This window comes from Artemia sp. Qi Xiang Cuo, chromosome 18 (genome assembly GCF_049724085.1).
Source record: "Artemia sp. Qi Xiang Cuo chromosome 18, ASM4972408v1, whole genome shotgun sequence".
Lineage (NCBI taxonomy): Eukaryota > Metazoa > Arthropoda > Branchiopoda > Anostraca > Artemiidae > Artemia > Artemia sp. Qi Xiang Cuo.
In genome coordinates this window covers 17,794,803-17,809,385 of record NC_142811.1, presented here as the reverse complement: position 1 = coordinate 17,809,385, position 14,583 = coordinate 17,794,803, and the positions used below count along the sequence as shown (strand labels likewise).

General features: G+C 34.4%; 1 protein-coding gene across 1 annotated transcript in view; it reads left to right on the top strand.

Moving 5' to 3' along the window:
- LOC148941270 (protein vav-like) overlaps positions 1-14,583 on the top strand; it is a 163,584-nt gene that overhangs the window by 112,970 nt on the left and 36,031 nt on the right. Inside the window, exon 9 of the mRNA XM_089103854.1 lies at positions 11,045-11,253. Within this exon, the coding sequence (XP_088959980.1) occupies positions 11,045-11,253 (209 nt within the window). The remainder of the gene's footprint in view (positions 1-11,044; positions 11,254-14,583) is intronic.

Here is a 14,583-nt window from a genome sequence, read left to right as displayed (position 1 = left end):
GAACATTAAGAAAGTAACTTGCTCTGAAATGATCTTTGAAAAGTATTTCTTGGTGTTGGGACACTCAAAAAGCTATAAAGTATAGTTGTGGGTGAAAAAGATAAGTACTTCAAGTTGCAAAATTGGTTTAGGAGGAGCATTAAGAAATTAACTTGCTCTGAAATGGTCTTTGAAAGGTATTTCTTGGTGTTGGGATACCCAAAAAGCTGTACAGTATAGTGGTGATTGAAAAAGATAAGCACTTCAGGTTGGAAAATGGGTTTATAAGGAACATTCTGAAAGTAACTTGCTATGAAATGATCTTTGAATTATATTTTTTGGTGTTGGGACACTGAAATTGATTTAAAGTAAAGATGTGGGTGATAGAGATAAGTACTTAAAGTTGGAAAAGGGGTGGAGGAGGGACAGTATGTAAATAACTTGCTCTGAACTGGTTTTTGAAAGGTCTTTCTTGGTGTTGGGGTATCCAAAAAGCTGTAAAGTATAGTTGTGGGTGAAAAAGATAAGTACTTCAAGTTGCAAAATGGGTTTAGGAGGGAAATTAAGAAAGTAACTTGCTCTGAAATGGTCTTTGAAAGGTATTTCTAGGTGTGGTGTTAAACAAAAAGCTTTAAAGTATTGTTGTGTGTGAAAAAGATAAGTACTTCAAGTTGGAAAATGGGTTTAGGAGGGACATTAAGAAAGTAACTTGCTCTGAAATGGTCTTTGAAAAGTATTTCTTGGTGTTGAGGTATCCAAAAAGCTGTAAAGAACAGTTGTGGGTGAAAAACAAAGTAATTCAAGTTTGAAAATGGGTTTAGGATGAACATTAAGAAAGTAACTTGCTCTGAAATGGTCTTTGAAAGGTATTTCTTGGTGTTGAGGTATCCAAAAAGCTGTAAAGTCTAGTTGTTGGTGAAATAGATAAGTACTTCAAGTTGCAAAATAGGTTTAGGAGGGACATTAAGAAAGTAACTTGCTCTGAAATGGTCCTTGAAAGGTATTTCTTGGTGTTGCGATACTCAAAACGCTGTAAAGTATAGTTGTGGGTGAAAAAGATAAGTACTTCAAGTTGCAAAATGGGTTTAGGAGGGACATTAAGAAAGTAACTTGCTCTAAAATGGTCTTTGAAAGGTATTTCTTGGTGTTGAGGCATCCAAAAAGCTGTAAAGTATAGTTGTGGGTGAAAAAGATAAGTACATCAAGTTGGAAAATGGGTTTAGGAGGGACATTAAGAAAGGTACTTGCTCTGGAATGGTCTTTGAAAAGTATTTCTTGGTGTTGGGACACTCAAAAAGCTGTAAAGTATAGTTGTGGGTGAAAAAGATAATTACTTCAAGTTGGAAATTGTGTTTAGGAGGGACATTAAGAAAGTAACTTGCTCTTAAATGGTCTTTTAAAGGTATTTCTTGGTGTTGAGGTATCCAAAAAGCTGTAAAGTATAGTTGTGGGTGAAAAAGATAAGTACTTCAAGTTGGAAAATGGGTTTAGGAGGGACATTAAGAAAGTAACTTGCTTGTCTTAGTTGATTACGTCATTCTATGCCCATAAATGAATTCCCGTCATGACCTTCTGATAGGGTTCTACCGATTATGTAATCAATTTCTCAGAAATGCATTTGTCCTAGTTGATTACGTCATTCTATGCCCATAAATTGATTCCCGTCAGGACCTCCTGATAGGGTTCTACCGATTATGTAATCAATTTCTCAGAAATCCAATTGTCTTAGTCGATTACGTCATTCTATGCCCATAAATGAATTCCGGTCATGACCTTCTGATAGGGTTTTACCGATTATGTAATCAATTTCTCAGAAATCCATTTGTCCTAGTTGATTACATCATTCTGTGCCCATAAATGGATTCCCGTCAAGAGCCCCATATAGGGTTCTACCGATTATGCTATCAATTTCTCGGGAATTGCCTCCCTTTAATTACGCAATCAATATATCTCCTCCCCACCTTCCCCTTGGAAATAACAAATTAATTCCCCTTTCTTGAATCAATAATTCCCTTTAGAAACAATAAATTAATTCCCCTTTCGTGACATATCAATCAATCTTGACATCACCTGTCAGACATTATTAAACTTCGCCTGGAAACAATTTGATTAATGATTGACAGTACCTGTCAGACATTATTAAACTTTGCCCGGAAACAATTTGATTAATGACTGACAGCACAGGTGTTCCAAATTCCCAATCGCTTCAATTAACCACGTGTTCTCCCTAATGACTCTATGCACATGGCCAAAACAACAACAACATCGACCTTGGAAATTTAGGTCATTGACCCCATTAACCACGTGTTCTCCCTAATGACTCGATGCACATATTTGGTGTTAAAAAAAGTTGTAGGTGGCAGCAGGGGTGCGTGACACGACTGGTTCCCCCCTTTCTACTGCCGCAAACATCAACAACATGATTTAGCAGTGTTTCGTCGTTCAGAACGACGAATTCAGTCTTAGACGGCTCTATTGTTAGCCCAATATCTCCAAGTGCAGACGCCACGGCATTAATAGCTTTCTGTAAAGATTCTAAATCATCACTTATCAAAAATACATCATCTGCGTAAGATTGATGACTAGCATCAATTCGTCTTCTATCAAAAATTCTTCTATCGATTTTGTTGCAGAACGTACTGCATTGTTAAATATCACCGGGCTGATTACTGAGCCTTATTTAACACCTCTACGTATCTCTATAGGCCCAGAAAGCTGTCCTGCAGACCGAATTCTTACTTGAGATTTTCGGTACCATTGCTACAGACATTTACAGACAAAGGGATCAACTCCTGCCCTTAGTAGTGACAAGACTGCTTGCGAATGTAAGACAGAATCAAACGCCTTAGATACGTCTATTGCGCAGACAAATAATGGAGTTTTTAGTTTCTTAAACTTTTCAACAATTGAAATAAAAATCGCATGTGCATTCTGAACACCCAGACCTCCCGCACTGACGTATCTCCTTTTTTTGTTCCCGAATTCTGAAGCTTGAAAATTATTTGTGTGTGGGTTTTGCTTCAGTTAAGAGAATGTGGTACCATAAAGAATCGCTGTATCTTGCTCATGATAAACCTTCTTATTTTGCCAAACTATCTGGAATTGATTGGGCGGTCTTGTCATGACATATAGAGCTTGGATAGGAGATCCGAGTAAACGAAAAAAAACTAAAAGTCGACACAGATTTTCCCGGAAGTCCTAGAAAAACCATTTAACTTCTCTTTGTTGTGTCCTGGAGATACCAATATTCAGATTTAATGAGACTTGAATCATTAGAAAGTGTGATTTTATTTTTCGATTGGTTGGAACAATATTTTCTTTTTGAAGTTCATAAAAGGGCAGTCTATAAAAATGTTCTAGCATACCTGCGTGGAAAACGTTAAAAATCAGCTCAAAGGCAGTGGTGGATCCAGGGGGCGCGTGCCCCCTAGCGTAGTCTAAAGTAGTGTAATTTTACTTAATTAACTCAAGTTTGCGTTAATTAAACTTGCTCCTAACGCAAGTTTATCGGATCAACCTTTTTTTTGGCCCCCCCCCCATTTTTTTCGGATCAACCTATTTTGCGCCCCCCCCCAAAAAAAAAATTCCTGGATCCGCCCCTGCTCAAAGGAAGTATCTTATGAGTGGTTTGATACATTTGGGAGTTCCCTGTGGTGCTATCCGCTTTGATTGAAAACCTTGCCAACACAGGGAATCATAGGGGTGGTTGGGGGGGGGGGGGTGGCAGAGGGGGCAATTGCCCTGGGCATAGAAATTTTAGGGGCGCAAAATTTAAATTCAGTAATCTTAACATTTATAATCATTATGTAATTTTTTTAATTTTATTTTTATTAAAAAAGTAGAGGGCGCAGTCGGCAGAAGGTGTAAGCAAATTGAATCTGATATCTTAATTTTTTTATATCTTTTCCCGTACAAAGTAAGAAAAGTCCGATTTAAATAAATGAAAAATTTGATAATAAATGAAAATTTTGTTAATAAATGAAAATTTTGTCAAAAATTTTCCTGAAAATTGTCTGCCCCGGGCGCAAGAGAGGCCAGAACCGCCACCGTATGGATGTTGTCCACTCCGTATTAAGTTCCATCAATGACAAAGCCAAAGACATTTTCCTTTGTCTATCATGATTGCAGCAGTAGCTAGAACCTTGTAAAGAGCGAAGTACAACCCACAGTAAGCAAAACTTTAATTTAATAAAAGAAACGAAATATCCAAAAAAATTGTGAAATCTATGTCAATGGCATAGATGGAGAGGATCTACCACTGCCAAAAAGAGAAAAAAGAACTTGAAATATTTAAATAAATCATTAGCAATAAAATGAACTGATTAAGAAGCAATGCTTTCAGACAAAAATTAGAAACTAGAATTAACAATATTATTCAAACACTCCTGAATAGCCCCCTATAAAAAGCTCTAGCTTTTTATAGGAGGCTCCCTACGATAGCTTTTACCTAGAAGCTCCCTACGATAGCATATTTAAATTGCCTGTTTTTTTTTCTATATTTTATATTTTCATTTCCATGGAAAAACCGGACAGTTTTTTTGTTAACATGCTCCTGGAAGGACAAGTTTCATCATTATTAATACACAAGTATTTAACGGAACCCTTACGCTAAATAGAACCTTTAACGGTATAATAATACTTTATCTCATCCCCCAAATATACCCAAATGTACCCAAATACAAATTATTTAAATGGTTGTATTGTATTTTTTTACTTTTCGCACATTTTTGATCACTATTTGCATATCTGTTTTATCGAAGAAATTTTCCGCCAAGATTGGGATGGACAGCCTCCTAGGGAGATACTGAAAATTATGGTACATAAACGTGCTTTCTGGTATTTCAAACATACCCTCCATGAAAATGTTCTTCTAATGCCCCCAAAACTCTTCGATTTGTACCTATTTTATGTGCCTTTTTGCTATGGGTAGGCCCAAAAAAACGTTTGTGGGCTGAGGGATAAAGTTTAGTAACGATTGTCTTTTTTATCTTCCATCATTTTTCGTGTGTCATTTATGTATTATGTCTAATGATATCATACTTTCTAATGATGTCATACTAAACTACGTCTATATATGTTTACGTCTATATGGGGTGACAACATCACCCCATGGCATCATGCTAAAATGCCCCTGTATATAGAGGAAATATTTTTGATTACATTTGCTAAGAAAATAACTTCAACAATCTTAAATATAGGAAAAGCGTTAAACATAGAAAACTCATAGCTTAATATTTCTATGTCAAGTGATACAATTAGCTATTAAATTCATTGAATCTTTACTGTTGAAAGTAATTACGAAGCAATTCCTGTTTTGTATGACGTCATTTTCTATATTTCGGGGAGTTTGCATGACGTCATTTTCCTCGTTTTGGGTGGAGCTTTAAGCAGATATAAATCTGGGTCGGAACTTCTTTAGAGATCAGTATCAGAAACAACCTGTATCCAAACAGTTTAATTATTAATAGTATCAATTATGCAAGTAGAAATGTCAGAAGAAAGCAGTCTAGAAGTGCAAACAAATAGAGTTTATAATACCAGGTCTTCTAATAGGAAGAAGTGCTTGCGTTTTCAGTACAAATTCGACGATGATGAATTAGAGAAACAGCTAAGCAGTGTCTATGATCTTAGTGACTTGGAAGATAGTGAAGATGAGTGGAAGCCACCAAAAGGTGATGATGAAGATTACTCTGATGATGAGTTCGACAGTGTATGCAAAAATGAAGACCGATTAAGGATTGCTCATTATTTAAATACCGATCTTGAATCCATGCCAAAAAGTAATAAGAAGATGGCTAAAGCTATCGAGGGAAAGAGTCGAAATAGAAAAAGAAACAGCAACTTGAATCATGGAGAAAAAAGAAAGAGGAATGCAAAAGCAGCTAAGGAAATGAGAGAGCGAAAAAAGCTGTACATAGAAGCTTTAAAAGAAAATGTCATTGAGGTTGAAAACAGCATTACCGCGTTAGAAAAAGAGATAAGCTACTATAAGCTTCAGATGAAAGGATGTTAATTCCAGAAGGTTTACCCACAAAATACATGACGTGAAATTTTTAAGATTTTTTGGTTTATTAGTCATCTTGGAAGCTATGTTGCGACGACTTTACAAAATTCAAAATTCTCTGTCAGTTTTGGTCATATTCTCAACCTTAAATTTCGAGACAAGACCCCCCACTAGAAAGGAAACGTTGAATATGGTTTTACACAGTACTTTTGTTTATTCTTGTGATAGAAAATAAAATTGTATGATTATTTTAAACTTTTCTTGTATTATGTTCAAAAGGAAGGCTCTCTGTAAATCGGGCCTTCGGTGCCCGGGTCGGTACTCTAAACTCAGGGTGGAAACTTTCTAATTTTGGGGCTCAAAGGTTCTAGAGTTCGGGTAGCACGTTGCAAATTGTGATGCTCTTTGAAAACTAATCAACAAATTTGATTATATTATAGATACTTTCTAGCATAGATGTTTGATTCTTATGACTTTATATATTTTAGGGGGGTATGTGGCGGTAGTACATTAATAGATCTTTGCTCCGTATTTTCAACTATACATATTATTACCTTCTGTATTTCTAACGTTACGGGTTCAGCAAGTAATTACCCCACTGGTCCCCTTAACGCACGAAGGCACTATCATGTCATCTTCATTACTTTTTGGGTTTTGCTGGTACCGAAATTAGCCATAAGCATACCCGTTTATAATACCCTTGAACTGCTCGGGTACGTAAATTAGTGAGCTGCAGCCCCGGCTTTTGTTTAAGGCACAACTATTTTGTTTGTGTGCAACTATTTTGCTGCTTTTGGTATCTGGCATACACTTTGTTTACATCCTCTGTCTCACGCTCCCTCTCTCCCTCTTTTGGCTTTCCATCTGTCTCTCGCTTTTTTTCCTGAAACATATTTTCTATAATAGACCTCTTTTAAAATTTGCATTCTTGCATTAATACCACCCACATTTCGAAGAAATGGGGATATATCGAAAGATAGCGAGAATTCATTGGGAGAAGGGGTGAAGCATACGGAAGAATGAATTTTTATTTTTTGACGTCCCTGCCAAAATCCGTATGCTAATAATTTATTATCGTAAATTGGCATCTATCCAAAAAACATAGTAGCAGGCACGTACACAATAATTGATTTTAAAAGCTCACTCCCACTTCAAAGCTTTTTTTCAAAGCTTACTCCCACTTCTCCCCAGAGAAACAAAACAAAGCCAGGCGAATTATTTCAAAAAATGGGAATTTCGTCAAGAATCAGGTTACCTCTTAGGAGGGTACGCAGTCGAATGTTCTCACTCTACTTATGTTTCTCACTGTAGTAAAAAAAACGTGTAAAGTACACGTTTGCGAAACATTCTCTTCCCCTCCCCTTTTTAATAGAATCCAAGTCTTTGCAGTTCAACTTAGCCTTTTATTTATTTGTTTGTAAACAATTAAGTACAACTATATTAATGAAAAGAACAAAAGAGGATAAAAGCAAACACCAGGTATACAAATGCATTATTCATATTTTGTATTAGCTAACTTGGATTTATTTGTACTCAACTGTTCTAAGCCATATATTCAAAGCTCCTATAAAAACTGACAATTCGGATTGTATTGTGCATCCACATGAAACCTCTGGGCAACAACACATATGACGGATGACTGGCGGCTCTTTTTGGATGTCCTGGATACCTCTGACGACAGAGAAGGAATTGAGGCTTAAAGTACCACAGACTTCGCATTAGACAGGAGCATATTAGACAGTTTTCATCACTGTATATGTAATTAGCAGCAAGTTTACCGCAGATGATTTCTGACTCTTCATTCTCGGTGCAAACAAAAAGTTCCCCCCACCTCTTCTTACACGAGTGGGTTAATGTGTATACGTCAATAAATTAGAAATGGTTCCAGATTGTATGATTTGTAATTGCGAAAGCAGAAAAAAAATTGGTGAGCCGGCCAAGTGGTTTGCAACTGTCCCATCTCACAGGTATGACTTAATTTATATACAAATTATGACTTAATATATTATTTTTATACAGTGGACTTAACTGATTGGTCTATGTAGGATTTCTAAAAAAGGGGGCGGGGGGGTTGATGAAATTTTTAAAAGTAAGGAATTTTTTCCTTCTAATAACTGGTGGAATAGATGTGATGGTTTCAGGGGCGGATCCAGGATTTTTTTAGGGGGAGGGTCGCAAAATAGGTTGATCCGATAAACTTACGTTAGGAGCAAGTTCAATTAATACAAACTTGCGTTAATTAGGTAAATTACGATCGAGAGACGTACCTATCAAGGAAAACAAACTAACAAGTAATTATTTAAGTTTTAGCAGTTTATATATCTAATTATCTTTTTTTTAACAAAGGGGCAAAATTTTTTTTTCAAGCTTGTGTTTAGTTATCTTCTTAAAGAGGTCCTCAGTGCTACACACAATAAAAATCAAACCAATATCAATAAACATATGTGAAAAGTGGAAGTGACTATATATGATTTAACTGCAAGTCTACATTCATGCCCACCACATAATTTCCCTTTGAGAAAAAATTTATAAAACTTTTAAAACTGAAATATAAATGCGAAGCGACAAATATCATAATCAAATGTCATAGCATTATGGCATTACTCAAACAGAACTCTTTTTCAACTTGATTATCGTTGTAAGTTTCTTCTTTGTCTTTCTTTTCATTCTTAAAGAAATATAATATTTATCTTCTGCATTATTACAGCCCAATATATATACATTTATATAAATTTATATGCAGTGTTACCACCATACCAATTATTCTCCTTTCCTTTTTTATTCTTTAATAATAAATTCTGGTTGTTTTGAGTTTGAATTATTGTAGGCTTCTATTTCTACTGATCTTAAGTTTAATATGGCCTTTACTTTTTCTTTTAAAAAAAACTTTCTTTTTCGTAAAGGTTTCGTAGCATATATATATATATATATATATATATATATATATATATATATATATATATATATATATATATATATATATTTATATATATATATATATATATATATATATATATATATATATATATATATATATATATATATATATATATATATATATATATATATATATATATATATATATATATTTTTATATCGGCGCGTATAAACAGCTCCTGTCATTTGATCTACCATCAGGTCCAATTACCCTGGAACACGCATTTTGGCAGAAACTTTCTAAAAATGCCTTTGTAACCAACTTGAGACTTCGAAACCTACTTTTAATTCCTAAAAACATCTAATAATAACATTGCACTACTAATTACCGTTTTTCATTTATGTATTGGAATAAATTAATTTAAAATCAGTTTCTTCAAAATTTAGTGTTCCAATGTTGAAGCCAAATTTCGCGTTCAAGAGAAATCTGGCTTGTCTACCCGTGAAAAGATCTAATGTCGCTTATGTTTCTACGTTCTCTGGAGCACTTGCACCTCGCACCTCGGTCTGAGTTTGTACAACTGGTAAGATACGGAGAGATCATACTGCCTATTATATATACAGTGGTTTTCCCAGAGAAAATGTTTCCACAACCAGCCACATGCATATCCTCTTGTAAGCTACTTGATAAATAGTTAGCATGGATTAAAAACGAAATTGAGGACAATGCTAACACTATGGGAACGTCAATGTCATCAAAAGCCTGATTAGTAGGTCCAAAATAATCAATTATATATATAATAAATATATATATATATATATATATATATATATATATATATATATATATATATATATATATATATATATATATATATATATATATTATATATATATATATATATATTATATATATATATATATATATATATATATATATATATATATATATATATATATATATATATAACTCGCTTTCCTCAACTTTCCTCGACTTGTTTGTCACAAAATTATTCGTAACATAAATTTGTTAAATTTGTGAACCATTTTCCAAATTTTTGTCGGTATGGATAATTTTGGAGACCGCACTGCATTTCCATGGCGATAAATATAAGTTCAAATAGGGATAAAATCCTTTTAATAGAAATTGTTTCACAAACAGTGATAGAAATTCACAAAAAATACCAAATATTTCAGTCGCATACGCAGTGACCGTCATCAGTAGTAAAAATAAACTTTTTTACTACTGGTATCTTTTTGTGAATTTCTATCACTGTTTGTGAAACACTGTCTATTAAAAGGATTTTATCCCTATTTGAACTTTTATTTATCGTTTGTCGGTATATGCACTTCTTATGACTGTTTAACAATAAAGCATCAAAATCCCCGCCCCTCTTTTGTATACTCCCCCTTGTTTATATATAAAAAAAAAACATGAACGAGTGATTGGGCACACCAAAAAGTGTAAAACCAATTCAATTATTTAAGACTTGATGGCGCAGTGGTAAGAACACTTGCCTGTTGCCGTGGTAATTTTGGATCTTTGATTAGATCGATTTTTGTCATAGAAAAGACTTTTTTGGGCTTAGAGACGACTAAAAAGTTGAAAATCATGAATTTAGAATTTTTGTAGCTGGGATTCAAACGGACTAAAAAAATAGAAACAATTTTTCCTCTCTGGAGAATCTAAGAACATAAGTGAAAAATAAGGGGCATAAAACGATTGGGCTTCTCTGGTATCTATGTTATATAAATTCTAGTGCGTTTTGTGTCCCATGCTTTCATTTTTATTTATTGATTCTCGAGAATTTTTTTTTTTTTACTTTTTAGTCCATTTTGAAAACGAGTTAAAAAAACTGAACTCTATTCAGAAAAAAAAAGATCATAAGTTTCAGTAACTTCTAAACAATTTCAGATAGAGAAGATAGTAAGGAAATGGGATGGTAAATATCTATATTTGTACTATCACGTTTTTTATGTATAGGTATAATTCGTGAAATTTCCCAAACATTTGGAAGTATTTCTTTAGGAATACGTGTATTTAGAATATGCCAAAAAAGGAAAAAGACATATTATCAATAATCTTAACCGAATGAGTTGAAAGATCATCAGTGCCTACAAAATTTCTATATTATTATGTCCTTTTATCTGAAACAAAGTGAAATTTCATTAATTTTGTTTTAGAGTGAACAATATATATTCAAACATTCACTGCCATTACAACATTATCGTGTTGAAGACCCGCCTGTCAGAAAAGTGACTGCCTTAGGACGAGAATCTCGATGGACCCATCAATTCATACTGGCACATAGACAAAGCAAAAATGCGTATACGCTGTTTGCTAAAACAGAAGAAATGAAGAAAAAATGGATACGAGCTCTCTATGATGCACTGTAAGTATTAAATGGGAAGATAAAACTCGCTTAAGTTTAGATTATGCAGAGGACTAAAGCGTTCTAGGTAAAAGTTTAGACGACAAGAACGATAAATTCCATCTTGTTAATAGCAAAAAAACTTAATAATGGTTGTCCCCGTTAATTGGGTAGCTAAGGTTTTAGAACAGGGGGACATTGGCACCCCCCCCCCCCCATCACTGCCACAATGTATGTAGATCATAAAATTAAAGAGAAAGAAGTCAGTTTGGTGCCTCTCAGAGGCTGCACTGGGTACAGCTGTCCGCCTTGCTGCCTCCCCCCCCCCAAGCTACACCACTGTTCCCGTAGGGGCAATCTAGTAAAGAACGGGTTCTAGCCCATAGTAACCAAAAGCTAAATGTGTTTAAAAAATTGTCAAGTAAGGAAGAATCTCCAATTGAAGCCGATTTAGGATTGGTAACAGTTATTTCGATTAATCTTAATGACGAAAGTTCGTAGCGAAAACAGATATATGTAAGTTCTGATAAACAGCCTGAAACTCCAAAAAAATAACGTCAGATTGAAATGAAAACTGCACCTTCTAAATCTTTGTAGCCAAAAATCCCCGCTTACGAGAATTTTCAGTCCCTCATCTTGAACAACAAGGAAAGTCACTTTTCGCATCGGATACAGTGATGCTCCAAATTCCAAGTTTTCCAATTCAATATGTAAGACGAACCAAAATTAATCAAAAGAGGAATATTCTTCATTGGGAAGCTCGGCTTCGTGTGGAATATACTCGCAAAGCAATTTACCATACAGAAGCCTTCTGCAAAACCAATGGAAATCCTCTGAGATACCTAAGGAGTAGTTCATTATTACTTAATACAAAACTTTGGAATTTGACTTGAACTGAATCCCACTCACTGGAGGGATTGAATTTGTTTTAGCCTAAAGTAGGACATTACACTCCCATAATCTTTAGCCTAAAGGATTATGCCTAAAGTAGGTAAAGTAGAAGGTAAGAAGGTAAATAGGTAAAGAAGGGAAGAAGAGAGATAAGGTCATTGTACTTGGCGTTGCTGAATGCGTTGACCTTTGGAAACTTTTGGGTAAGAATTGGGATGGTAGCAACGTGACCCCTTTTTTTCGTAAATTTATGGCTCGAAATGGATCGTTTTCATTGGGGGAAGTTTTGAACTATACTATTCCTAAATCCTTTATGTACTGGAACCAGCGGATTTCAGCCCACTTGAACTTGTCAACGTCACTGTTACTTCTGACAAAAAGTTTCTTGAAGAATTCAGTAAAATCCAAGATTGTTTTCCTTTTTCGTCAGATGAGGATTCATAGGTATCTTGCCTTTGGCAGTCCTGGTGACATTTCCCCAGTCAGCATACACGTTGACTTGAATGTTTTTTTTTCTTTGCTTTCTCTATCCTTGCATGGTCCGAATTGCACTCTAGATGTCTGTGACCTGGTCCGAAAAACTTCTGGTTGATTACTTCTAGATCTCCTACAGCAACTTATGACACAAAGTAAGACAACATTCCAGTAACAATAAGCCAATGCATGTATCAGAGACAAGTACAACCTGCTTCAGATATCGCCGAACCTGGCCAAGCAAAAAATATAAAGCGGAGACGACCTCACTAGCTCCCTTTTCTGACTTTCCACAAACAATTGTGCGATTTCTCTCCATCTCCTGAAACTTGCACTGTCAAATTGTGCGCCCAGAGCTGGTGCTTATAGAAGACTTTATCGCCTTAACATCCAGGATTGGAAGGCATTGCTGCATGTCAAATGTCCAGACTTCCGAAATTCCTCCTGATTTCAGTGCTTTTTCTTTTTTTCTGTCATAAGCTAGGTTAAAGCCACTTCTGTGCTGATGTTTTTTGAGGATTGCAGGATATCCAGGATCAGGATCTGCCTGAATTTTCATTTTCAAGCTTTGGTATAGTTCACATGAATCTTAGTCTGGAGGTTTGAATCCATGATTAAAGTTTTCATAAAACACTTCCTTCTATTGAGGAATGGATGAAATTTCTACTCTCTTCTTCACTCTTAGCCTTGTACAGGTCAAATGTTTTCGCAATATTCAAATTTGCAGGCAGGTACTTTCCGGAGGTTTGAGTCCTTCGAATAATTGGATTGAAAAGCAGGGAAAGAGCTAATGTGATCCATGATAAATTACAAAATCGATTTCATTCGACCTATTGTGGGCTTGTCTCGCCAAGGTTGAATGGGGTGTCTGAACTACGCCAAACTCGGTTATCTTTGAAGCTATTCCTCTTAGTTCTTTATGTGATTAATTAATAAAAAACTTTCCGAAAAATAAGTTATTCAAAGAAAATTAAAAGCCATTTTTAACTTAAGCTTAGCAGATACAAATACCTTTTAAGATTCAAACTCAAAACGACCAGAAAGTACTATTAAAGAATAAATGAAACCCAAAACGAATAGAAATTAAATAAGCAATCATAGCAAAAACATACAACAAGTAATAATATACATGAATAAATAGATCTTAAAGCGAGTAATGCTTATATTGAATATGAATATCAAACTTAAAATGAAAAAAAAATTAAATTTCCAATTGAAGTAATTGAATGAAACTTAAAACGAACCGAAATTAAATAAACAATCAATGAAAACAAACATACCATATATAATAATGTAAACGACTAAATACATCATAAAACGAGTAAAACTTAAATTGAATATGCAAATAAAACTAGAAGCGAACAAAAATCGCCACAAACAAGAGTTTGGGTATGACTTCCTTCTCTCACTGTAAAGCTCTAAAACCTACTGCGTCACTGGCGCTTAACTGAAAACTATATGCGTCTTGTACAGTATTGTAAAGTATAAGCTATATTAATTTCAATAATTGATGAATAATAATATTAATTGTTAAAAGATCCATAATTGTTGAATATTCAGAATTTATTTCACTGTAATTGTATTTTTATTTTCAATACTGTAAGAACTGGAAAAGAAAATATTTCTAGTATAATCCGTTTTCTGTTAAGCGCCAATGACGCAGTAGGTTTTTGGTTTTTATTTACAGCTAGGAAAGGAGGCAGTATCCAAACACTTGTCTGTAGCTAAACTATATTCGTCTTTAACAACTTTAAAAAGAGCTAATAAATTAAACTGAATATTTCATGTATAATGGTATTAATTGCTGAAAGCTCATCAGTTCAAAATTTTACTATAATTTTAATGTTTATTTTCAATATTAAGTACAAAAGAAAACATTTGTCATAAAATTTGTTTTCAGTAAAGCGCCAAAGACGCAGTAGGTTTTTAGACTTTTACAGTGCGAGAAGGAGGTCATACCCAAACACTTGTTTGTAGTAATTTTTG